At 48.9% G+C, this 25,418-nt stretch overlaps 1 protein-coding gene across 5 annotated transcripts in view; it reads left to right on the top strand.

Annotated features, from left to right (window-relative positions):
• LOC139411454 (zinc finger homeobox protein 3-like) overlaps positions 1-25,418 on the top strand; it is a 183,648-nt gene that overhangs the window by 99,186 nt on the left and 59,044 nt on the right. For all 5 annotated transcript variants that reach the window (XM_071157851.1, XM_071157850.1, XM_071157852.1 and 2 more), the window contains one exon: positions 12,891-13,122. In XM_071157851.1, the coding sequence (XP_071013952.1) occupies positions 12,891-13,122 (232 nt within the window). The remainder of the gene's footprint in view (positions 1-12,890; positions 13,123-25,418) is intronic.

Below are 25,418 nucleotides of genomic sequence, written 5' to 3'. Positions count from 1 at the left end.
AGGTATGTGCTATTGCTAGCACTCTCCTGCACTCAGCCTGTAAACTCTGTCTGAGTTCAGTGGGACGTTTGATATTTTGTAAATGTCTGTAGCCAGTAAACGATATGCTACCGTGTAATACAGCAGTTTAACAAGAGGAGTCAGTGTGTCCTACGGAAGAGGGGAGTAGACAGCTGCACAGGCTGGTTCAGGCAGCCAGCCGGTCAGCCAACACAAAGGCCATGCCATCTCCAGAAGAGGGAGGAGGGGTGGGGGGAAAGGGGAGGGGGTTCAGGGTCAGCTCTGTCGTGGGACAACTTTATGGGTCCAAGCCTAGTCGGAGATAGAGAGAGAGACTGAGATCCGCAGTATGATACACAGCAACACCCCCTAGACCCACTGGCCAGGGAGCAGAGTGGAGTGGGGCAGACATTCCACACCTACAGACAGTGTTTACCTCCCTGGCCCTGGTCTGACTCAGTCCCCCTGGGAGTGAGGGTGTGTGGGGGTATGAGAGGAGGGGCACTGCTCTCTCTCCCTGCTGACCCCGGCCCTCTCCCAGATTAATAACAGCAGAGACTGGCAGATGCAGGGAGGGCCGTGAGGACGCCTGCTAGTTGACCTCTGTGGGAGGGAGAGCAGGGTGGGTAATGGGAGAGAAAGAAAGTGTTTCTCAACGGAGATTCGCCCCTTTGTCCTAAAAATAGCTGAATAAACAGGGGATCCATCACCAGGACATGTGCCCAGGCAGCCAGGCAGGGTGACAGTGGTGGTGATGGGGGTAGGCTTCATGCTAAAGAGCCTGTCTGTCTGAGGACATCTGGCCCCCTGGCTCCCAGGAAACATGGTGACACTGCACACCTCACCTTATCCCTTACATAACACATAGCCAGCCTCTCTATTTTCTATTTAACTAGGAAAGTCAGTTAACAACTAATTCTTATTTACAGTGACGGCCTACCGGGGAACAGTAGCTTAACTGCTTTGTTCATGGGCAGAACGACAGATTTTTACCTAGTCAGCTCAGGGATTCGATCCAGCAACCTTTCGCTCTAACCACTAGGCTACCTGCCACCCTCTATCGCTCTCTCTCTCTCTCATGTGTGAACACTCACTCACAGACAGAATAGCGCTGCCCATGTTCTTTACCCACTGGGCTTTGTCTGTGTATTATAGCAGCTATGATGTGAGAGGGTTTTATACTGCATGTTTGTGTTTGGTTGTATAACTGTTTACTACCAACAGTTGAAACTAGAGGAACCAGTTCTTTTAGTGGAAACCTCCAAGCGAGGACATGTTTGATAGGAAAACCACAGCAGCGCTGGTGTGGACATGGAGGACAGAGCCCGTGAGTGAATATTATATTATAGATATGCCTTGTATTTATCCAGAAGATTGAGGTTATTGCAGAGTCTGCCCAGGTAGGCCAGTGTTCTCTGTTCTGAATAGGGGTGTGTGAACAGTATGCACGTGCGTGCGTGCGTGAGAGAGAGAGAATGGATAGCAGACAGCTTCTCCCCAGTGTGTCTGACTCCAGCATGGTGAGAGTTGAGTTCAAAGCTCTGCTGGAACATCACAGGGCTGAAGCTGAGTGAGGCTGAGTGAGGCAGAGTGAGTCAAAGTGAGTCAGACGAGCCAGCCCGTGGTCTGGGAAGGGTTACTGAATTATTACTGATGGTTTCAGGGTAACTGTCTGACCGCAGGTCTGGCGAATATTAATCATTTATTTGATTGTCTGCATGTGCTGATTAATCAATCTGAGATCTGCAGGATTAACTAGCCCATTATTCCTTTATAAGAACAGATAAGAGATAAGACTTTAAAATATCATGTTCCATTTATCATTTATTTTTAGTTCCCTGCTGATGAGGGAGAAATAAAAACTGAGGTGAGATTGGGCAGCACAGCAACAGAGGGGAAGTGCTGGGGGAAGAGGGGAAGGGGAAAGAGAGAGGGAAAGGGAGAATAAAAGGGGATTTAAGATGTAACCAGAAGAGGAAAAACGTCAGATTTAACTATTGCAGAAACATACTGTAGAGACCTCATGGAGGCATAGACCAATAGATACGATTTCATTAAAAGAGCCAGTGAGAGGCGGGAGGGAGAGAGAAAGAGAGGAGAAACAACGGGACCAGGAAGTTGATGGGAAAGTGATTGCTCTCCACCTGGAGCAGACTGTCTGCCTGCCTGTCTGTCTGGGAAAAGGGCGGAGTGCTGTTGCAGTGGACTCTTGCCCTGCTCTCTCCTCTAGGTAAATTCAGTTATCTTACTGAGTGTAGCTTAATCCAACAATGGCAGAATTCCTGGGTGCAGCCCCACCCACGCCATATCCATGCTATAAATTCTCAATCCGCCGACTGTTTGTGTTATGTCATGTAATTCCTTTGATTCCGACATACCTCTGTTTGTAAATACAAGAGGCACTCAAAGGGCTGTGGTTACTTTACAAGTATGGCGCCCCCGGCGCTTTGGTGGAGAATAGTGGGAGGGAGAGACAGAGAAAGGGATAGGGAGAGGTGGTTAGAAACTGTATATACTTCCCGTGGCTCCTCTGCCAAGCCCACTCCCTCCAGCCTCTGGTTGCACAGTCATGCAGTCAGTCAGGCAGAGAGGCAGGAAGACAGGCAGGCAGAGGCAACAGCACAGCAGAGAGGAACGGAGTAAAGCAGGAACAGGGCAGAAAGCTGAGAGGGAGGAGGAGTATGTCCTCACTCATGGCTGAACACGGCCTCTTAATTATGCGCTTTTCAGCAGGTTTTATCTTTAACACTTTCCTCCCGGGGTTGAGATTAGTGCTCACCATGCTTGATTTACTGCACAATAACTGAACAAGAGGTTTACCTAATCAATAAACAGGAAGGGGAGAAAGTGGTGGCCTTTGAGGTATAGTTTGTGAATTTGTGCACCAGTAAGCAGGGTGTATAGGTGGACAGGGCAGCGGGACTGTGATGCCAGCCTGCCCGATGCCTGAGCGGTACGTTGAGCTCACCGCTTAGCTGTGCCTGCTCCTCTAGCGTCTCTCCTCGCCACAGTCACTGGAGTGGAAAACATGGGAGGTCAACAACAAGGGAGGTCACAAGTTGTCCTATAAAAAGTGGTTTAATGCGATCTTACAACCTACGTGAGGAATTTACATTAAAAGGGATACAAAGCTTTCCTGTGTGATGAGGAGCAGGAGGTTGCTGTGCCCTGTGTTAAATATCACAAACATTTAATGGGCAGCCATCTCCAACGACCTCCGTGATGACACTGGGGCTAATGGCGTGAGCTCGCAGTGGTTATTTTGGGATGCTCCGATGCCCGGCCAGGCCGGCAGAGGTCTTTCAGCACTGTTCTGGAAAAGCTTCTGCCAGCGTGACTGAAGCAATAGGCTGCCTCCAATTAGACCGGGCTGTGTTGGGTTTTTGTGATGACCACCATATCTCAGCTGTAATTATGCTGCGCTGGGAATGATGAGGGTTTAGGTTATTGATCCTCCATTGATCACACTGATCAATGAGCACTTTGTTTGTCTTTTTATGGAAAGTGAGGTTCTGTTTTTTTTTCTATGTCTAATGAGCAGGCTGGGCAGAATGACCCTGTAAAGCCAGAATGGCTTTTTGTGTTAGCAGGGCCCTGGTGTATTCAATGATATTATGGGATAGAGGGGTTAGACCTTCACAGAGCACCACTTTTCACCACAAGTGCACACACTCCCGTTGGGCATGGGTTAGAGGCTGCTGGGGGTCTTAGAAAGAACTCATTTCAAATTCATGTCTAGTTGGGGGGGGGGGGGCAGAAGAAGAGGGGCATGCTTTTTTTCATCAGATAGTATCTCTACTGAAAGAGTACAGGACTCATTATATGAACATTGAATGAGTATCAGGTGATTAGGAAAATAATTTGATTTTATAGTATGAAGACGCATACAGGTGGTAACAACCTATAGTGTTTCTAACACTATAACACCCTATTTGAGGGTTGCATGCTTATCTGAGCTATTATTGGGTTCTATCTCAAAGTAGTTAGATAAAGTGCTCAAGAGTAAGTCTTGGACTGTGATGTGTAGAATAGGTGCAGGGTTGAAGTTCTATCGGCTTCATAGTAGATGTTGGCATGGACCAGTTGGTGGGTGTACGGAGCTGGTAGAAGAACTCTCGACAGTAGTTTCACTCCACCAACAGGGTACTTAAACCTCCATACATAACATCACAGTCCAAGCCTTCCTCTTTACACTAGCACCTTATCTAACTGCTCCGCCCCCATTCATTCATTTGCATTTTAGTAAGGGGACCACTCGACAGCCTTTTTGCTCCTTTTGTCAGCTTGCTGCTGCTAATGAAAGATGTCCCCTTAAGACTGGGTTAAATATTGACTCTGGCTCAGTCCCATCATTGGTGTCTTAATTAGCTCGCCAGTGTAGAGAGGTAGCTAGGGTAGGGCACTGAAGAGGGGTAGGCTAGGGCAACGCAGAGCGAGTGAAACACTTCCCCTATCGAGGTTTCAAACCCACACTCCAACTACTTCATAGTGAATTTTATATAAAGAAGAACAGGAAAGTAATGGGAGAAAACACACAGCATTACACTCTCACTGCCTTATTGCATAGCCCGAAGCAGCAACCAATTATGTGGTAATGAAATATTTACACAGCCAAACTGGGAATGCCAGAGGTGAAAGCTAGATAATACAAGCCTGGAGGAGATTGTATTCTGTATCGCTCCTCCCGTTACGTCAGCATCTCTCATCTCAGCCAGCCAGGCTGGGTGGAACAGGAGGAGAGAAACAAGTGACACCACCAAGCCCAGAGGCTAAAGTATAGGGTCAGAGTTACAGCCCAGCCCTATGGACTCCTCTCCTCCTCTATCTTTTCCCCTCTCCTCTCCTCTGACAAGATACACTGGCTCATCTAGGGGCTTCATCTGGGTCATGGTAGCTAGAGAGGTTGGTAGAGAAAAGGAAGGGCAGCCATCTTGGTGACACTGTGACAGACAGTGTGGTGCTGATGAGAGGTCCAGTTCGACCAAAGGGGTGTAGCACTGGGTCTGGTGACGCATCTGTCATCTGTCCCAGTCACAAAGGGGTCGCAGCGGATCTGAGCGGGGACGACTAGGATGTTTGTTGTCATAGACTAATGGAGTTTTGGTAATGTTCTGGCTCTGAGTTAAATTTTCACTTGACTGTATTAATCATCCCAAGTGCCGTTTGTCTGTACCCCTCACCCCCAAGCCCCTACGCCTTCTCTGCTACCGTACCCCCCACTACCTCCACCCGCTCCCCATCCACCTAACAAGCAGCCTGTGGCACACACCTCTAGCCAGTCCACAAGGCCATGCTGCAATTGTTTGGCTGGAAAGTGACAAATGGGGTACTGTGGGTGTCAGGGTCTCTGTCACCTGTGTGGTCGCCAGGCCAGGGCTGCCTCTACCTCTGCCTTTGTAACAGGCAAATTTCACACGATGAAACCAAGTACTCTCATGTACAGCCACAGTAAGTCCGTCATCTGTCTCATTTAGCACCCACACACGTCAGAAACCCTAGACATCCCTATTCAGCTAGTCAATGCATTGCCATTCAAGAGCACTAGTCCTAGCACAATGTGTTGTAATGCATTCCTCAGGGTCCTTGCTGACTTGCATGGAAGTCGCAGATATTTTTGAAGGATTTCATTTTATTCGTGGCTCTAGGCCTCTTTAGTGTAGCTTTTTAGCAGTGTGTTGGAAGTGCCTCTAAGGTTTGTAAAATAAACATTTGCCTCAAGCAGGGAGTAGAATATCATTGCAGAGACTATATCTAAACCCGTCCCTGTCCCCCAGCCCAGTGCAGTGTAGCCGGGTTACCATGCTAACCATGGCTGGGCTTTAAGCCTTGCCTACAGGCCAAGTGCTAGCTGGGAGGCTGAGTGGTCTGGGTACATCCTGCTGTCAGAATCCTACTAGGTGCTGTCAGCAGGGTTTGTTTGGGAAGAGGGGCAGATAATGTAAGGGAGGAGGGGTGTTCTGGGTTGTGGCTGCCAAGTGCAGGTGTGGATTTTCCACAGACCTGCTTGTTCTCTCTCCCTCCCTTGAAAACGTCCATGTGGCCTGACCTGCATTGGGCTCATAGGAGGTGGCTGGTGAGACAATATCTCATCACTGGCTAGAACAGGCATATACCAGAACACCACTCCACACCCCCCCAGCCTAGACCACTGTACTAGGCCTCAGCTCTGACCAGCTGGCTCACTTACCAGGCTATCCCAGACACACACACCAGCTTATTGTTTTCCCTCATCCCGAAGCCCTTATTTCACATTAGGATAGATATGACATGTGTTTGTAAACCCTTGATGCCTCCTGACGTCTTGTCTTTATTCAAAGAGAAGACGAGACAATGCATGTGCCTTTGAAATGCATGTGAACGTCTCTACTGCCTGGGTTTGATGGAGTCTGTCTCCTGTTTGGAGCTGGAATGAGAACCAGAAAAACACATTCTTCCCCAGTCAGTCCTGTCCTAATAATTACCATCACCACTGTCCAAAATGGAGGGTTGTTTTGTTGACTAGGCAGTGGGAGGCAATGGGTTGCTGGGAAGAGCAGCACAAGGGCAGGTCCAGAGTTGCCCTCCTGATGTTCCAGATGGCATGGAGCCGGTGCAGATGTCATTGAGTGGTTGGAACAGCTGTTTGCTTCGTGCCCCCGTGGTGCAACACAGCTGTCGCCTCCTGCAGGCAGAGTTATTGTACTGCAGCGTCCGCTCTGTTCTCTGCTCGGCTCGCCCAGGCTAGCATTCATTAAAGCACCAGGAGGCTAAACTGTTAATTAGCTGCTCAGAGAGAAGGGCGACGGCTCGCTATTAATTTGCCATACTTTTTTCCCCGTATTATTCCGGTGCTTGACATCATTTCCTGCCCGTCTCAGAGTCATTTGCAGTGTGTCGCAAAAGTAGGGGCCCGTCTCATTAAGAGGGGGGAAATGTGTTTATCTGGCTGATATTAGAAGTGCACATTATGTATGTATGGCCATGCTTATCCAAATATTGTTAATGAGAGGGACCCGGGATGCCGGCGTGGGGCTCCAGTGGGCATAGGCCCAGGCTCGTTATCACCGTGCTGGGCATTGATCTCTCCCCGCTCAGCTTCCTCCTCCTCTCTTAGAGCAGAGTGACTCACTCATGAATTATATGAACACATTGATTAGCTGATTGAGAGCCATTGTTTCGAGCCCAGGGTCAATATTGAAGAAGGGATTACCCAACTCTTGTTTTCGCCCAGTGTATGTGAGAATGTATTATTCGTCTGCTTGTCACTACACCCCACCCCCCCCCTCCTCGCTCCCCAGCCACACAAAGAGACATGCTTCCGCAGCATACACAATCAACATGGGCCAAATGACTGGCTGCATTGATTGCCTTCCCTCTGCAATTATGTTCCCATTGTTTACTTCCCAGTGTCATGCTTATTAAAAAGAATTCAACAATTATTGCTTTATTTAATGTTAAAGTTAGGCTGAGTGGCTGCCTGAGGCCGAAGCCCAGCCAGCAGCAGTATTCTATTAAGGCACTGTGCTCCCAGCGGCCTGTGTTTACCTATTGCCCAGCCTGTAGAGGGCTACTGTCATCCATCTTTACCTCGCTGCCCTCCCCGATGACAAAGAGGCCTCCTCTCTCTCTTAAACAAATATGCAGCCTATTGTTTATTCATTTGTAGCAGTTGATCATCGCCCCACTGGCTGTAGGGAGAGTCACTAATTGTCTGTTGTGCTTTTAGACAAAGGGGGAGAGCCCAGGGTTGGGCAGAGAGGGATTAGGGAGAGAGAGGGGAAGGGGAGGTGGACAGGAAGCAGTAGGTATGCAGTTTGGGGCGGATACATGCAGTCCCCCCAGCCACAGCACAACGTCTGGGCATGTCGCCGCTCGCAGTGGCTAATTCGAACCAGCCGCTGAACTTGGCACCCGCAGCGGCTTCTGTGGTCGTGGCTGCTGTTCCTGCTGCTGCCGGCGGAGTGGGAATCACAGGCAAAGCTGCAAGCACTCAGACTCCAGCCGTTCTCCCTATCTTCTCTCTGCTAAACAGCCTACCTTCCTTCCAGGGGAATCCCAGAGCCCATCTTTACAAGACCCCAGCCTCCTGTACACCATACAACCCACCAAGTCACACACACACACACACACACACACACACACACACACACACACACACACACACACACACACACACACACACACACACACACACACACACACACACACACATATACACATATACCCACACACATATACACATACACACACATATACACACACACACACACACACAACCCCAGGGCTACCTGTGCCAGCACACGGCTCAGTCACTCACACACTGAGATATAAGACAGGAGTGGTATTTTATTCTACACCCAGCACAGAGTGGGTTTTTCAGACCATCTTCTTTGTGTCTTTTCACAGTAAAATACAATGACCTCATTGGATATAATTGCTGCCATGACATCAGTGTGTGTGAATAACATAGGTGCTACTTGACATTATTCATCAACATGCCTTGTGCCTGGAACCAGCTCATCATTTTGCCCCTCGGTCAATGGAGAAACCATGGCGCTATGATATCACCGGATATGGTATCCTCATTGATGTGGTAAAGAGTGTGGATCAGGTTTAAATGGCAGCACACTGTGGCCTGTAGGTTCTGTGTCCACTCCCTGTCTCTGTCCCATGTTCACCTCCTGTCACCAGCGCTCACACACACACAAACACACTCGCTGCCGTCCGGAAAGCGTCCAGCTTTACCTTTAAGTGCTGAGAATCACTGGGATAATTACAAAGCAATACACAGCCAGACACTCACTGGCTCGTTCACACAGGGAATTTGGCAGCTCTCGCTGAATTGATAGCCATTTAGCCCGTGGATAGTCATCTGTTTTAATGCATTCATTTTATATTAACAGCACTGCCAAATGTAATGGTGGAAATTGGGGTATGATCATAATGGAGAGTGTGTGCGTGCCTGTCTCTCTATGTGTGTGTGTGCACGCGCCTTAGTTTGCACGTGTGTGTTTATGTGTGTGCATGTATTATACTGCTCCATTGGGGGCCATTCTGTGGAATTACCGGCTTGTGTTGGCACTCTAGCTGCCTTCCACCCTTCCAGTAATACCCATGTCCATGTGACGTTGGCTATCCTCTCTTCACTCCCAGCTACTGTTTTGGTTAAAGGTGTATTTTTACATCCCATTGAAGTGGATGGAAATGCAGGTGTATGCAGCACTCTGGGTGGGTGTTGTAACTGATCTGTCCTTATATTGCCCACTGAGAGGCCAGGGTGCAGTGTTAAGTTGCCAGAGAGATGATGTGGTGGCGCCCACACCGCCCCAGTCCATCTCTACCTGTATGAGCACAGAGCCCTGCTTCAACCTCCACAGAGAGAGGAGGTTGAGTACAGAGGCCTGGCTACAGAACAGCACACACATTCTGCCTCCCTCGCCCCATCCTTCTCCAGCACTCCATGCTCCCATTCTCTTATCCATGCTCGGCTAAAACCCCTGTCTCCTGTATGGCTGTCGTAAATTCACAGCCAATTAAATGGAACTGAAGAGAAGTTGAAGCCATGCGGCCTGTTGAGGAGGGGCCGAAAGCCGTCCTCCAGCCTCCACCCAACTCTGTAGCTCAGCTCCTCTCAGGGCCTCAGTGGGGTGCTTGGTGCTCTGGGGCCCCTGTGCAGGGCAGCCCAGGCAACCTCCTCTCCTTTGGAGCGGCCAGGCCAGCTCCTCCCAGCTCTCTCTCCCAACATGACTTTTTAATTAAACCGCTGAATTCCTGCACTCCAGTTGGAGGTGATTTATCAGCTAGGGGCTTCATTGCAGGATCATAGGAAACAGACACACAGGCCCAGTCTAAGGCATTACTGTGTTTCACATCCAATGTTTGTGTGTACGTGTGTGTGTGCGCTCCTAGATAGCATCACTAGACTCTCTCACATCCATTATGTTGATGGAATCCTGTGTGTTTGTAAGCGTGCACATGCATGGGGGTGTTTCAGAGAGCCCCTGTCCCCATGGGTAGTGTTTAATCCCGTTTCTCATATAGAGCTCCCAGCCTACAACTGGTCAGATGGAACGGTCCGGGGAGGGGGGTGCACTGCTGTGTTGGCCCTGTACTGACAGGCCCCATATCTCTAACAACAGTCCTCCATCACCCCCACACTCTGTTTGGTACGGCCCGGTGCTGAGTACGTGTGGTTGTTAACACACTTACAGGTGTCTGTGGTCTGTAAGAGGTGGTGATACAGAGGGGATGAGGTCTGGTTTGGACTGAGTCGGGCCCTGCCTACAGCCCAGTCAGTTTGAGGTGATATACGGCCTGTTCTAGGCCAGGCAGTCTCAGGTTCACTCCTGCATAAATCCTGTCCTTTTTATGGGAAGCTGTAAAACTCCCAGGATTTTTTTTCTAACTCCTAAAACTAACTTTGAAGTTTAGGTCAGGTGTCGTCTGTTTTTTTTTTGTGTGGACTCACTGTCTCCTTGTAGATTTTTGCAGCCTTGAGTCATAATGCAGTCCCTCTCGCTCCATTTTTTTTGTTCGACATCTGCTATGCCTAAAAACCGTGTGCCATTTCTCAGCTCAGCAATCACACAATGGATTTGGTGTTATCTACGAGTAAATCTGTCTGTCAGATTTCTCTGTACCTGAGCTCTGATGCAATATGTGTGGACGGAAGAGAAGGAGGGGGAAGAGGAGGAGAAAGGAGGGATACAGCCCCCACCAGCAGAATATCCAGCAGCACCTATTCAATGACATCATGGAGGGCTTCAAACGAGGCGAGGAGGGAGAGCACAGAGAGAGAGACCGACCCTTTTAGAATCACCTAATATCTCTATTACACTGGGGCTTTTCCTGGAAGCAGTGTCCTAATGTACGTTTAGGTGTAGAAGTGAGATATATAAAACCAGGGAGAATGGAATACAATTGCCGAGAAAAGCCCATAGCGATATTACAATATTACCAGAAAATTAAACATTAGAAGAAAATATGGGAGCATTTCTGGAAACATAATATTGTTATGATTTTTTCTCAACCCAGGCTGTCAACACCTGATTCAGATGTAATGTGGTTAAAAATGTAATGTTTCCATTGCTTTTGCATTTCCCAGCCATCGAAACATGTTGCCTCACTGCAGGGCAAGCCGGTTCAGGCTCCTCTTAATTAATCAATTTGTTTTTCCCAACCTTTGTCTGAGTGTGGGGGTGGCCTGTACGGGAGATTAAGAGAGTCGTGGTGGGAGGCAGATACAGGATGTATACAGGATAACATAAATTTTTTTCCTCTCTCAGCATGAAGCCACACATTCAAAATGAAAACCCGTTTCAAATAAAACGATACGGGAAACGTAGCAATCTTTCTTATAATCTGCTTGTGCGTTGTGAATTAAAGTCATTTTTTATCATAGCATTTTCAGTTTTCACATGATATGACAAATTGCAGTAGCAATTGTCTTGGTTAGGATGAATAATTACCTATCAAATGCATCCAATAGTATCTCCTCCTCTAAGCTCCAATTGCCTTATTTTCATTGCCTATCCAAGCAATTCTCAAAGGCTGTCAAAGCCATGCATGGAAAACCCCATGCCATTGTTACAATTTTTACATCTATTTATTTTCCTGGCAGTTTTTAATGGAGCATTAATGATGTTTATTTGGATTCATTATCTGATCTAGTCCCCATCTGGCAGTGAAGTGGTTGTTGTTTTCAGTCCTTTCACCCACTCAGCCACTGAATCTCACAAGAGACTAGGCCATGAAGATTAGAATAGAATAAAATAAAAAAAAAACATCTTGTGATGATTGACATTGATTGCAACCCCAGAAATCCACAGCTAGACTCCAGAGTGGGCCGTATGAACAGAACATGACAGGCATGAGAAGCAGTGAGAACCGTGGCCATACTGAGTCTGGCCTTTCCATTGTAAACATGAAATGATCAGGACCCTGTTTTATAGGATAATTATCAATACCTCTACCGATCCCCTCGTCAGGGCCATATTGTGTTGGCATTGTAGGGGGTAATTAGTGTGTGGGTCCGTGGTGTAGTGGGGTGTGGTGTTGGGAGAGATGGTGTCACTGTGGGGTGTGTGGCATGTTGTGTGTCATTATAGGGTGTGTGTTGGGTGTGGGGTACAGTGGAGGTGGAGTGTCAGTGTGGGGCACTTAGAGGAAATGATGGGGTTGATAGGTCAATACTGTTGAGTCTCTGTCCCCTGAAGGTCACTACCCTGTTGAGGAATGTTCTAGCTCGTTTCAGAATGTCACCCCCCCCCCCACCACCCCTCCCTCTCTCCGCATTCCCTCTCTCTCCCTGGTTCTTGCTGTGATAGGGAGAATTTGACTGGCCCTGATCAATATTTAGCATCCCATGCATGAAACAGGCAGATGTTTGGAGTTTCCTTCTCAGAGACGGGAGGCTTCTCTTGAGTGAAAGGGATCAATGCTCCCTTCCGTCTGCCAGGTCTGTGGTCCTGTGGTCCTCTGAGGGGTGTGTGATGTGTGCCTCTCGCCCGCGCCTGGGCCCCTGAGACCAGCCCGGCTCCCACCCCTCTCTTCTCCTGTCCTGTTAGTCCACAGACAGACACAGAGAGAGATACAGGGCTCAGTCCAAACAGAACAGTGTGGAAGAGGGCTGGGTGTTAAACAACAGGGCTGTGATTGGTAATTGATTTGTTCATTTGCGAACTGTGTGAGTGAAAGTGAGTCAGTGGTGCCTGGCTAGCTGTCTGCCGTCAGTTAAAAGCCCTTTCTCTCCCTCTCTCTCTCCCTCTCCCTCTCCCTCTCTCCCTCTCTCTCTCCCTCTCTCTCTCCCTCTCTCTCCCTCTCCCTCTCCCTCTCCCTCTCCCTCTCCCTCTCTCTCCCTCTCCCTCTCTCTCTCTCTCTCTCCCTCTCTCTCTCTCGCTCTCCTCCCACAGCACCTGCAGCATCAGGAGAACGCGGTGGAGGGAGATGCCTGCTACTACCACTGTGTGCTGTGTAACTACTCCACCAAGGCCAAGCTCAACCTGGTCCAGCATGTGCGCTCCATGAAGCACCAGCGCAGCGAGAGCCTGAGGAAGCTCCAGCGCCTGCAGAAGGGCCTGCCTGAGGATGACGAGGAGCTCAGCGCCATCTTCACCATCCGCAAGTGTCCGTCTGCTGATACAGGTAAGATACAGAGGATTTACTCTCCACTATATTTTACAATGGGATACAGACACACTCACCAGCTACTGGCTGTACCTGTAGCTGCTTCATAATATTTCACACAGGGACTAAAGAGGGCTTTATTTTATGTCCTCTGTGGTATAGATATGAGCAGAAGTGCTTATGTTAAATATCAAAGATAATTTGACTACTTTCATGGAACCAGCCACCTTTAGACAGTGACTGTGCTGCTGTTGCTGTTGTTATTTTTCCCCGCAAGGGAAATGTAATCAAAAACATACTGATAGACCACTGCGCCACCCGGGAGGCCTAAGGCACTGCATCACAGTGCTAGCTGTGCCACTAGAGATCCTGGTTCGAGTCCAGGTTCTGTCGCAGCCGGCCGCGACCGGGAGACCCATGGTGCGGCGCACAATTGTCCCATCGTCGTCTGGGTTAGGGGAGGGTTTGGCCGGTAGGGATATCCTTGTCGCACTAGCGACTCCCGTGGCGGGACGGGCGCAGTGCACGCTGACCAGGTCGCTAGGCGTACAGTGTTTCCTCCGACACATTGGTGCGGCTGGTTTTCTGGGTTGGATGCGCACTGTGTTAAGAAGCAGTGCGGCTTGGTTGGGTTGTGTTTCGGAGGACGCATGGCTCTCGACCTTCGTCCCCCCCCCCAGCTCGTACGGGAGTTGTAGCGATGAGACAAGACAGTAACGACTAACAATTGGACACCACGAAATTGGGGTGAAAAAGGAATAAAATTTTTTTTTTAAACATACTGATAAACTGATTTTAAATAGTAACAGTGGTTGAAATGTGAGTAAGTGTCAGTCCCGTATCGTATTCAAACAAAACAAACAGCTCCCAATGCCATTGGGTCTGTGCAATGATATTGATATAAGCAGGTAAAATGGTGCACAATTTATTTTCTTTGGCACCTCAGATTCAACATACAGCGTGCTCTAGATTGTTTTACTTTTGCTCGCACAAAGAGCATATCTACCAGGAAAGCCACCTGCCCTCTGTAACTCCTCCCACACAGGTAGATGGCAGGAAGTAGCTACTGTGCCTCCATTCTGTCAGGCACAAACCCTACACTCTATGTTTATTTATATATTTTAATAATAGGCTCAGTTCAGAATAGTGCATGTATTCAGAATGTATATTCACATCTTTTGTTCCTAGTCACAACTAAATGAACTGTAACTAACTATTTCTGAAAGCAGCCTTTTTTTCTATATATGCACAATTCAGTTGGATGCTTTCTGAGAAATAATACTAATAATTCTGAGATCAGGCCGTGCCTGCAGTTAATGGAGACTACAGGGCCTTGCTGTTCAGCCAATAAAGACACATTCAGAGATGCCATCAGGCCGGAGGTAGGAGGAGCAAAGCAGCAATACAGATACACCCACAGCAGCAGCAGTAAAAGGCACAAACAAAAGCCAGGATTGGTCGTTTGTTAGGGGCCGATTAAAAAGGAGTGAGCTGCGGTCAATTGACACTGTGTCTTAGCACAGATTTGGTTTTCTAATCACTTTAACTTCTGCACCCTGACAAAGGGCCTCCATTGTGTGTGTCCCCGCAGAGTGCCGTCACTGCCCTCCCTCACACTCACTCTGTGTGTTGTTATGTAAAAAAAAAGTCTGGGCCTCTGAAAACGCTTTGTTCCAAGGAGGCAGGGATAATGAAGCCAGCGGCCGGGAAATTGCGCAAAAGGCAGTCACAGATCTGAGGCAAATCATTAGAGAACACATTTAGACGAGCAATTAAGGACAATTAAGCTTTCTGCTCACTGCACTCCAAATATGTTAATGACTACAGTACAGTGGACAAGTGAACATGTAAAAGCAAGAGGAAGCCCACTTAGGTTAAAAGGGTGGGGGGGTTGGGGATTTTGTGTTAGAGGAAGGAGGGGGGCTGTGGTGTGGTTCACAAACAAGTCTCATTTTCTCTTTTTTTGGTTGAGGTTCTGTTTATTTATATATCTTCTTTCCTAACCTTCGATGTGCGTTAATGGATAACCCCGTTTGTAAGAAACTGAGTGAGGCTAGCTGTAGGTTAGGTAATGGGCTCCTGCACGGGGGTGGTGTGGGCAGAGCAACACACACACACACACACACACACACACTGTACACATACGCTGGGGGTGCTCTCTCCAGCCCCCCTTCGGAGATATATCAAACTACAGTCTTCCAGACCACATTATCGCACAGTAAACACACGTCAAACACTACAAGATGGTGGATAAAAACGTTCTACTGTGTGATAATTGTTTAGGCCGCTAGTGGGGTTTAGTTCAAGGTGTGTACTTTGAAGATGACTTGATTGCTTTGCTGTCAGGTCCTTCAGTTGATTAATTTAATCACCTCATCTTTTCCCGAAAGTAATTCAGCTACTTTTGACCTGAGAGGTTGAGAAATAGAACGGGAGGGTTGTTAGGAATTAGATCACTAGGTTTGGCTGTTTGTAACACACTGATGAAAGGCAAGGCGAGTTCATTGTAAATGTATCACAAGGTCAAAGGGTGGAATTGCTCATGTGTACAGGGCGTTTTATCAAGACATCCAGAGATCATTATGATCCGGTACTTTAACCGTAAGCATAGAGATCTCCTAATGTCTCTCCCAGTCCCTATCCTGTGTTAGTGACTCTGTTAGCGGCTATGCACCATGCTAAGGGCCGTTGTTGTCATGCTCCTGAACAGTCTGGCATCCTGGGACTTTAGAAAGCCAGAGGGTCCTTTAATAGCCTGTGACTTGATGTTTACCAAACGGAGCTCTGCGAGGCTCAGCGCTGAAGGCCTGATTGATTGTGCTATAGAGTCAGCCTCTGCTCGCTCCCGCCTTACAGGCTAGCGGACACTCTCTGCCAGGAAAAGACTGGGCGCAGACCAAGAGCGTCTGGAACGGCTGCCACATCCCCTTTAAGAGCCAGGGCAAAGTTTTCCCTCTCTCCTTCGCCCCTTTTTTCCCCTTTATATATAGTTTTTAAAGGTCCGTTAAATTAAATGAAGTGTGTAATAAAGAATGTCAGCCTTTCCTCGCTTTCCTACCCCCCCTTCGAGCATCTTGATCGAATTACGCTGATAATGAACATACCTTTTCATCAGCGAGAATGAACTGTTGTGAATTCCTAGACTCCACCCCCCCCCTTCTGCCAAACTACCGCTTCACCTCCTAATGCCTTGTCCCAGCACCAGTGAATGACCACCCCCCCACCCCCCTTTAGAGCTGAACCATTCCCTCCAGGTGTAATATTTAATTTCCTCCCCGCTAGCTCTTCGGAGGCGCAGGACCCTTTCTTGTGGTCGAGGCACAGTTGCTAAAGTGGTGGAAGGTTCCCCTGCTTGTTAAAACAAAGCTGGCCCTGGATTTCTGGGTCAGCTAGGCAGTAATTCCCCTGACTGCTGCTGGGCTTGGAGCGCTGCTCTGTTGGTGTTAGGTGCTGGGCTACTAGTCTCCACAGGAGCTAGCTAGGAACTAGGCTTCCCCCAATCAGCAGCCTCCCTGCAACAGCCCAAGGAGCCCTGACCACTGTATCAAAGACCAGAGTGACGTCATGAAGGAAAAAGGGCAGATGACAACACAAGAAGGCTTGTCTCTGCAAACAGATGCAGGCAGCACAGAGACTAGGACCGTGTTTGCAAGGTGTGTAATCACACATGCACTCACACAGAAAGCCTTGCTGGGGGAAAGGTCTGTGTTTTTAGGAAGTTGTGGGGTACGGGCGGCTGGGCAGGCGGAATCCGAAGGCCAGAGGTTTTTGGTGCCATGTCTCCCCCCTGTAGAGCGTTCAGGGAGAGTGCTGCTAAGGCGGCAGAGATGAATTTCCTGTCCAATTAGACCAACGCTGGGATAAAAGGCAGCCATTGTTTTAATTCCTGCCCCCGCTCTGAAAATGTGCTGCTTAAGCATGTTCCTCTGTGGCTCGGCCTCCATTTGTCTTCTTTAACCCTTTCTCTGGCTGGCCGGGGGGGAACAAAGGAGGCCTCAGAGGGACCCCAGCCACACCCACACCCCAGCCACACAGCTGCCCTGCCCCTGTCCCTGGGTGGAGATGCCACAGAGCACAGCCCGCTGCTGCCCTGTACTAACACACTGCACACAGCCCAGACACCGACACCTCACTGGATACACTGGCAGAGAGTGGGAGGGGAGAAGAGACGAGAGGAGAAACTCTTGTTCCAGGTATGTGTGTGTGGGTTTGTAGTGTGTGTATGGGGACTGATAGCTAGTGTGACACTCGGGCATTGGATGACACTATTTCTTTTGAGTGATGTTCACCAGGGCATAGAACTCACTGACACATTGGGGTTTCTCATTTCATAACAGTTAATGGACTAAAGTTCTTTTTTGAGCACTGAACAGAATGAGATCATGCCTTTTAAAAAGGGCAAAGTTCAATGGTTACTGCATGGTGGGTGCCCTTCTGCCCGTGACTAGGGTCCTAGTGAAGGTGTGGTGGAGGGGAGCAGCGTGAGTATGCGGTGTGTGCCTGCACTGTGTGTGTGTGTGTGTGTGTGTGTGTGGCTGCACTGTGTGTGTGTGTGTGTGTGTGTGTGTGTGTGTGTGTGTGTGTGTGTGTGCGGAGGAGGCTGAGAAGGAGAACAAACAGGGCTGACGGTGTGGATTAGCCCCTGCTGTAAATCTGCCTCAGTCACAGATGGCAGGCCCTTGATCACTGGTCTGTGACAGCTTGGCTCTCATCGCAGGAGGAAATCCCTGTCTGTGAGGTGGCTGGGAGGGAGGCTGGGGCCGGGGCCGGGGCCCGTCAGAGCAGCCTCCACTCATTGTCTCCAGTCTCTCAGGACACAGGGGCCTTAGCAGTAGTCAGAGGGGGGGTATAGAGGGGTGACGGGTGGGCTGGATAGTGACACTGCAGTAGCCATGGTAAACACCCCGCCAGCAGAGCTTGCTACTCAGGTCTCTAACCAGGAAGCGCAGTAACAAGAGCCTGGCCAGCACATCCCAGTGGGTGTGGCCTAGCGAGTGGGCAGAGAAGCATGCAGGCTGTTTGCATGGGCAAATGGAAATGAGGCCAAAGGATGCGTGGAATTACTGCATACTGGCGGAATCCAATTTGATTTCACTTAAAGGGGTGCGCTTCCAGGGTCACACACTTAATAGCAAGCCATGTCCTGACAACAGAGGCATCCCTCTTATCCCCACACGCCTCTCTCTCTTTCCGTCTCATACATAATTCTATGGTCCCAAAAAAGCTGGAAAAGAGCTTCATGCCTAAAAAAATGTGCTAATAAGGCAAATGCAGGATCCTCACTCATCTTCTGGGGCCCCCAGCTCTCTGGCAGCCCTTACGGAGGCTCTTGCACAGCCGACAGGACATGTCAACAGTGGGGGGGAAATGGTGGGCTTTCAAACCATCCTCACCTAAACTGGGCTGGAATACCTCACGCTCATGCAGTTTAGAAGCCAGGTCCTCTCCCTTCCTCTCACCCCCTGCCTGTCTATAGCCCCTGAGAGCTGCACATTAGCTGGGCTTGGAGCTTTACCTTCTCCAGCTCCCACAGTGTTCCTGAAGGAGTGGGTCCTGTGGCGGGGCTGTGAGAGCAGAAGCCAGGGGAAAGCAGGGGTGAGCCTGGCCACGCTCCGATGGCGTTGCAGGGGCGGCATGCAGCACAGCTCCCTCCCACAGACGGGAGGAGCACAGGAGACGGACAGCAGCCATCCCTGGAATGTCCTCCTTTTCCATGCTTGTTAAAATGCTACGTAAACCTTCCCAGAAACAGGATATTGTAGCCCCTAACCACCAGCCACTTCTTCCACGCCATACTATGTCCAATCTGAAATTTACTTTGCTCTATGCTGTTTTAATAAAGGCTGTTATTGCGGTGATGTAGAGTGGAGATGAGGTCTGGGTGAGGAGGGTTAGTAGGGTGAGGAGGGGCCCCTGTAGGGCCTGGGGCCCAGTGCCCAGTCTGGCTCCTGTCAGACAACTGGCCTCTAATCCAGGACCCAGGGGCACTGAGAGCAGAGGAAATTGTTTGCTGTCCGCAGAACGTGGCAGGAATTTCATAAATACATTACCTTTCATTTTAAAATAAATAAAAAAATAGCCTTTTATTATTAAAAAAGCTGAAATAATGACTTTATAGACTTTCAAGTTGTGCACGCTACGCAGTCACACTCATATGGCCCTGCTGTCCAAACTCACAGAAGGAAGTATTTTCTTTCCCCCTGGTTTATAGATGACCTCTGTATAAATTCCACTGCTGGCTCATCCTGCAATATCAAATTGACCAGAAAGCCACGATCCTATTTTGGGATAGACTATGAATCAAAACGTCCTGTGTCCATATTCATTCTTCCTGCATTTCATGACTGTACCCCAGAGCACTAAGCACTGGGTTGGATGGCACTGACCACGGGCTGCACTGCCTCAGCCTCTCTCTGCCTGGCAGGTGAACAGACTGGCCCACTGTGTGTCTGTCAGTCAACCCAATAGATGGCCTATGCAGTAGAGCACCAGGCTTTAGGTTGGAAGAGAGAAACAGAGAGGGATAGTGAGAGGAGGCCAAGTGAAAGGGTGAACTCAGAAACTACAAAGATATTTTATTCCGAAACAAAGTTTGGACAGAATATACTCAGTCTACTTTTCAGCTTGAACTTTTAACATAAAACCTTTTTGCATAATGAGCTTTCTACATAGATACACTAGGCTCTATTGAGTTTGTTCACTATGTGTGCTGTGCTCTGTGTGTGCTTTTCAGCATCAGGGATGGCACATGGGTGTAAACCTGAGCTGGATTTTATGTTGCACATACTCATAAATAAGTGCACACATAGGTGTCCACACACACATAGGTAGCGGGTTTGTGGGTGAGAGAGGCCCTCGCTCCCTGTCATCGAGCCCGTTTTCAGGCCTTTATTTCAGCCGCCGACGAGGTGCGTCGCCGTCAGCAGAGAGGAGACAGGAGGCGCATTATAATATTGGTTTCCCTCGCTCCCGTCATTACCAGACGCTCTCCTTGAAAGCTGATCCAAAAGATAGACAGTCCATCAGGAGACAGTCTTCTCATTTGTACTTACTAACCGTGTTAATGAGTTCTATTTCCAGGCCCTGAGGCTTTGCTGCTGCATGTCTGAGCAGAAGTGGGGAGCAGCGATTTAGGGTGCTGGGTTGCACACTCCGGAGGTGTCTGGGGGGGGGTTATGCAGTAGCCCTGCTTGCCCACCTGTCACTCAGCGAGAGAGTGACCACAGACTCTCTTGTGGGCCTGTCAGTCTGGCTTGAGGGCATGGAGGGCTGCTGGCTCTGTGGTTGCAGAAAGGGGAACTGAGAATAGATGCGCTGACGTTCAGAGAATGGCTCTGATGGGTTTGATTAAACCAGAAGCAGCAACAGTGTCAGACAGGAAGCATAAGAGGAGGAGAGGCCTTTGAGAGCGAGAGTTCAATTTATAATTTCTTTGAAAATACCTTGTGTACTATATGAGTTTTTAGTGACTAGGTTATTATGAGTTTAGTCAAGGTGAGTGTTTATAGGATTCTACTGCAGCGTCTTTGCAGATGTGCAACATGGCTGGCTGTTGTTCCACTAGTGCAGACAGCGGCTTGGCAGCCATCTTGGTTTATTTAGAGGAAATGCTGTAATGTAAATGTATCACAGTCACTTCCCCAGTGTGACTCATTTCACTGGCTCTGTAATCACACTACACCAATAACGCCAAGTGTTCCATATAAATCCCATCCAATCAAAGCTCTGTTTTAGGCCATCCTGGACAGCACACATAGGCACATCCATAAATCCATCACAGCCTAACATTTGATCGCTATACGATACGTCTGTAATGTGGCTACCTCTCCTGCCGATCACTTGTAACTTTTCATTTGACATCAGCAGATAAGTTTTCTTTGTAGCTTACTTGGACTTCCCCCAAGACACACATTTTGATCTCACGCCCAGTAGGCCCTCGTTCGGATACATTTGCTATTGATTGCGCTGTTTGTTTATGTCAGGTATTCTGGGAACAAGAGCCAATAAATTCTTAAACGCCGTTAGATCGCTTTATTTGTTGCTATGTTTTGGTGTTGCGAGACCAAGCAGTTCACTCACTGTCAGAATCAAGGCAGCTCCATTTGACCATAGGCAACATGAGAGAGTGGAGAAGTTTGGGAAGTTTAGAATGGAGGCAGTGAAGGCTTAATTTAGTCTTTTTTAATAAGGCCTGTTTGTCCCCCCAGAGAGCACTGGCAGATCAAAGGCCATGATCTTTGCTCTGGATGAGTTCAGTCTCAGCTCAGCCGCCCTGACTCTCCCAGCTTCTCCCAGCCTGACAGCAGAACAAAACCAGGGAGTAAAGAATGCCCTCTCCAGCAGCCAACCTGCCCTCACACTGAAGGCTCCATTACAATAAAGGCAGATGAAACAAACACTGGCTGAAAGCAAGTGATGATTCATTATCTGTCCCGTGATAGATGTGAATGACTGGCGGAGAGAACCACTGTGGTGTCTGATTGTGTGTGTTTCTTACACACCATACCCTCTCTCTCTCTCTCTCTCTCTCTCTCTCTCTCTCTCTCTCTCTCTCTCTCTCTCTCTCTCACACGGACACACACTTTCATACACACACATACAGCATTGTGTGTGTGCGTTGTCGTCAGAGCCTTGTGCTGTCTGTTCCTCCACCTCATCAATTAAAAGCAGCCAGGCAGATGGCAGTGATGAGAGAGGAGCAGGAATAATTCAATAGTGAACCCTGCTAACCTTTACCTGTGGGCCTGCACGCCTGCCATTGATTCAGCCTGCGTCTGATTATTCTCTAGGGAGGGAGGGTATGGATGAGTGAGGAGAAAAATACATGGGGAAATATGAGAGAGAGAGAGAGAGTCCAGGTTTGTTATGGTGGTGACATCAGTACGCTCTATCAGTGGCCCGTAGGGGGGAGCAGGTGTTTGGCTCGCAATGTCTCCCGTTACCCCCGGCAACCATCATCACCTTTCCCCCCACAGGGATAGGCTGGGTATCAACAGTACAGGGACAGGGATTCTCACACTGTCCCCCCGGCCTCAAAGGACCACTCTGGCCTCACCTATACACCACCCACACTGGGCAGGCTATTGATCACAGCACATCTTTAGCTCCTGGCCCAGTGTCTGCATACTACAGGGGAATCTCCCTCCCCGTTTCAAACAAAGTGTTAACATTGGTCCTAATAGAGGATGAATGTTTAGATGCAGAGTGTTGAGGGGTAGTGTGGTGGTGCTCTGTGGCTTCTGATTGGACAGCCGTTTCCGTGTGAAGGCCTGTTTGTTAAAGAAGGGCTGAAGTTTGGAAGTCAGTCGTGCCCGTGGCCTGGGCTGGGTGGAAGTCTGGATTTGGAAGTCAGTCGTGCCCGTGGCCTGGGCTGGGTGGAAGTCTGGATTTGGAAGTCAGTCGTGCCCATGGCCTGGGCTGGGTGGAAGTCTGGATTTGGAAGTCAGTTGTGCCCGTGGGCTGGGTGGAAGTCTGGATTTGGAAGTCAGTCGTGCCCGTGGCCTGGGCTGGGTGGAAGTCTGGATTTGGAAGTCAGTTGTGCCCGTGGCCTGGGCTGGGTGGAAGTCTGGATTTGGAAGTCAGTCGTGCCCGTGGCCTGGGCTGGGTGGAAGTCTGGCTGACTATATTTAACCAGATGTGAGGCCCTTTTTCTGCACAGTGACAATCCAAGACAAGATGGTATTTGTTTTTGACAAACTGGGACATTCTTGCTGTTTGACTGGGCTAGATTTATGGCATCCCTCCTGATCCGGTGGAAGACATAGCCCTCACACTGTCTCTTTGTCTGGTTGGGCCCGCTGCCTTGTCACTGCTATTTTATTAGCTGCTACTAGACAGATTCCCCCACAAGCCTGTTTAGATGGGCCAGAGGAGTCCGCCCTGGCCCACTGATGGATGGTATTTAAAGTGCAAAAACTCCCAGAAAAATGACTATTGTGTATTATCTTAGTGCAGTCTGGGCGCGGGCCCCTCAGACAGGGCGGGGCGGTGGAGAGGAGATTCACCAGTCATTAGAGCAGAAGCCCTGCATCAAAGACATAACTCCCATCTGAGGGATTATATCTTAAACGTGTTGTATTATGTGTCTTGGCCATCCCCTCGACCTGGTGTCTGTTTACATTACAGTATGCAGGGCACAGCCACGGAGACAAAGGCCTGCCTCTCAAACACCACCCAGAATGAATACGGCCAAGAAGTGTGTTTCTCTCTGTTGTGTCACTCATGGGTTTCAGATTAAAGCTCTGCATTTCCTCGTAAAATAGTGCCTCATTTCTACTCATGATTAGAAATAAACTACTCAGATAAAATCATGGGCAGGTCTGTTTTCTGAATTTCCTATTGTCTTTGTTTTACACATTGCCTATAAAATGGTTACTGCATATGCAATCATTGCCTGTTGATTTCCAATCCCTGCAGCAGTTTATAAGGGCTTTTTCCTTTTTTTTTGTTTGGGGATTTTTGGCATGGTTATTTGTTGAGCCCTCAGAGTTCTGTAAAGCATATTCTTTCATTTAAAAATGAATTTGGAAGACACAAAGACGGGAGAGAGAGAGGAAAATATGTTGGAAGACAGCAGAAAAAACACCCTGACCAATTTGAACCATTAAGATGAATAATCCACTGTTAAGAAACCAAGAAAAGGTCAATTTTCACGCTACCTGCTCAGTAAGCATACAGGAGAGCCCGGCGTATCGAGTCAATTCAGCCACGCTGCACAGTCAAGAGGAAAGGACACGCAATTCAGGCCCACTTTAGAGTTGTGCCGCTATGTTAGACCAAGTGCTGCTATAAAAATATTTTTGCCTCGCTCACTCAGGCTGATGGTCTCATGCACTTGTTTTTGAAGTTTGAATGCTCTCCTTGCCGTGATACATGTAGACTTGGATGGCCTGTTTAGAAATAGTTTATTAACTTGGCCCCAAAAAATACAACATTTGCCTTTATATAAGTCCTTGGTCTGAGATTCAGAATGCACAACAACAGCCTTATTCAGAGGCATAAGGTACAGGATAAACCCACAGCATCCAGAGAGAGTCTGGGCCTCTAGCCAGTGTTCCCACAGCCGGTGTCAATGCAGGTGAGAGCAACCTCTGTCTATTCAGGAGCAGGTTAGACAGTGCTGTAACACGCTGATGGTGATATAGAAGCAGAGAGAGAGAGAGAGCAGAGAGGTCAGTGTGCAGCAGGAAGCATAGCCCAGTGCACCAGACAGGCTAAAGGCCTCTCCCCAGACCCCACAGCCCTCTGCAGGGGATGGAGCTGGTGCTGCTCCCCTGTGTGGCTCTTAATAGAAATGGAGGGGGATTACACTGAAGCGTCTATGGTCTGTGGTCATCTGAATTTTAAAACAGGGACTAATAGTGTCTGAGAAGGGTGGCCTGGCACTCAGGGAGTTGTATTAACATCCAGGTCCGCGTCACTCTTCCCTGTTCCCTTAATGAACCACGGATAGGGAACTGTGTTGGAAATAACAGGCAAGTCAATGGCTATTAAACAGCCAGCACACACAGTTAAAATAACTAGACTAGAGAAACCCTGCTGTAGAGAGATGGAAGGGGCTAACCCCAAGCAAAAGCAGCCCGTTTGTTTGGAGATAATATGTACACATCTGCTACAGTTTAGGAGCTAGATAATGTACTTAGTTCCTGTTGGGCTGTGTGAAATATTACTTCAGAGGACCTGGTGAGAAAAAAGGCATGATTATGGGGTGTATTTTGGAAATGAGTGTCTCTCTCGTGTATATGTTGTATATCTCAGGCACGTGGGAAGGTTGAGACGGGGCACATATTTGGGGGCGAGAAGCAGTATGGCGTTACAGTGGCGGTGTCTGAATGGACGGTGCAGGTCACTGTCAATCAGCCAGACGGAGCGCTAATCTGCCGTTTGTTTGGTTTCCTCTGGTCCTCTGTCAACGGGGCCCAATATGGCAGGGCGAATTAGGAAAAATGGCCCGTGTTTTTGTCATGTAAAACGGGGCGAGAAAATCTAATTGGGTGGGGGAGAGAGAACGATGTCTCCTTTGTTTAAGGGCCTTCCGCAGTCACTTTCCAGGCCCCATTGTGAGTGGCCCACAATAGCATTAATGTGTGCTCTTGGTCTGGGCTCTTCCTTTCTGTGGCTCTCTGTGCAGTCAGCTCCTGTCCGTTCCACTCTGTCTCCACGCTTCACCTCCACGCTCCAACTGCGCTGAGGACGGGGCATAGAGACCCCTCCACCACTACTACCCTTTTCCCAATCCCATATACCCCCCCCCCCCCCCACCCCCAACCCCACCCCCACCGCAGCCCTTACCCTGCCTGCCTGCCCCGTTCTCT

The sequence above is a fragment of the Oncorhynchus clarkii genome, chromosome 6, assembly GCF_045791955.1.
Source record: "Oncorhynchus clarkii lewisi isolate Uvic-CL-2024 chromosome 6, UVic_Ocla_1.0, whole genome shotgun sequence".
NCBI lineage: Eukaryota > Metazoa > Chordata > Actinopteri > Salmoniformes > Salmonidae > Oncorhynchus > Oncorhynchus clarkii.
Note: the sequence above shows the minus strand (reverse complement) of the source record. Positions and strands in the feature narration are given on the sequence as shown.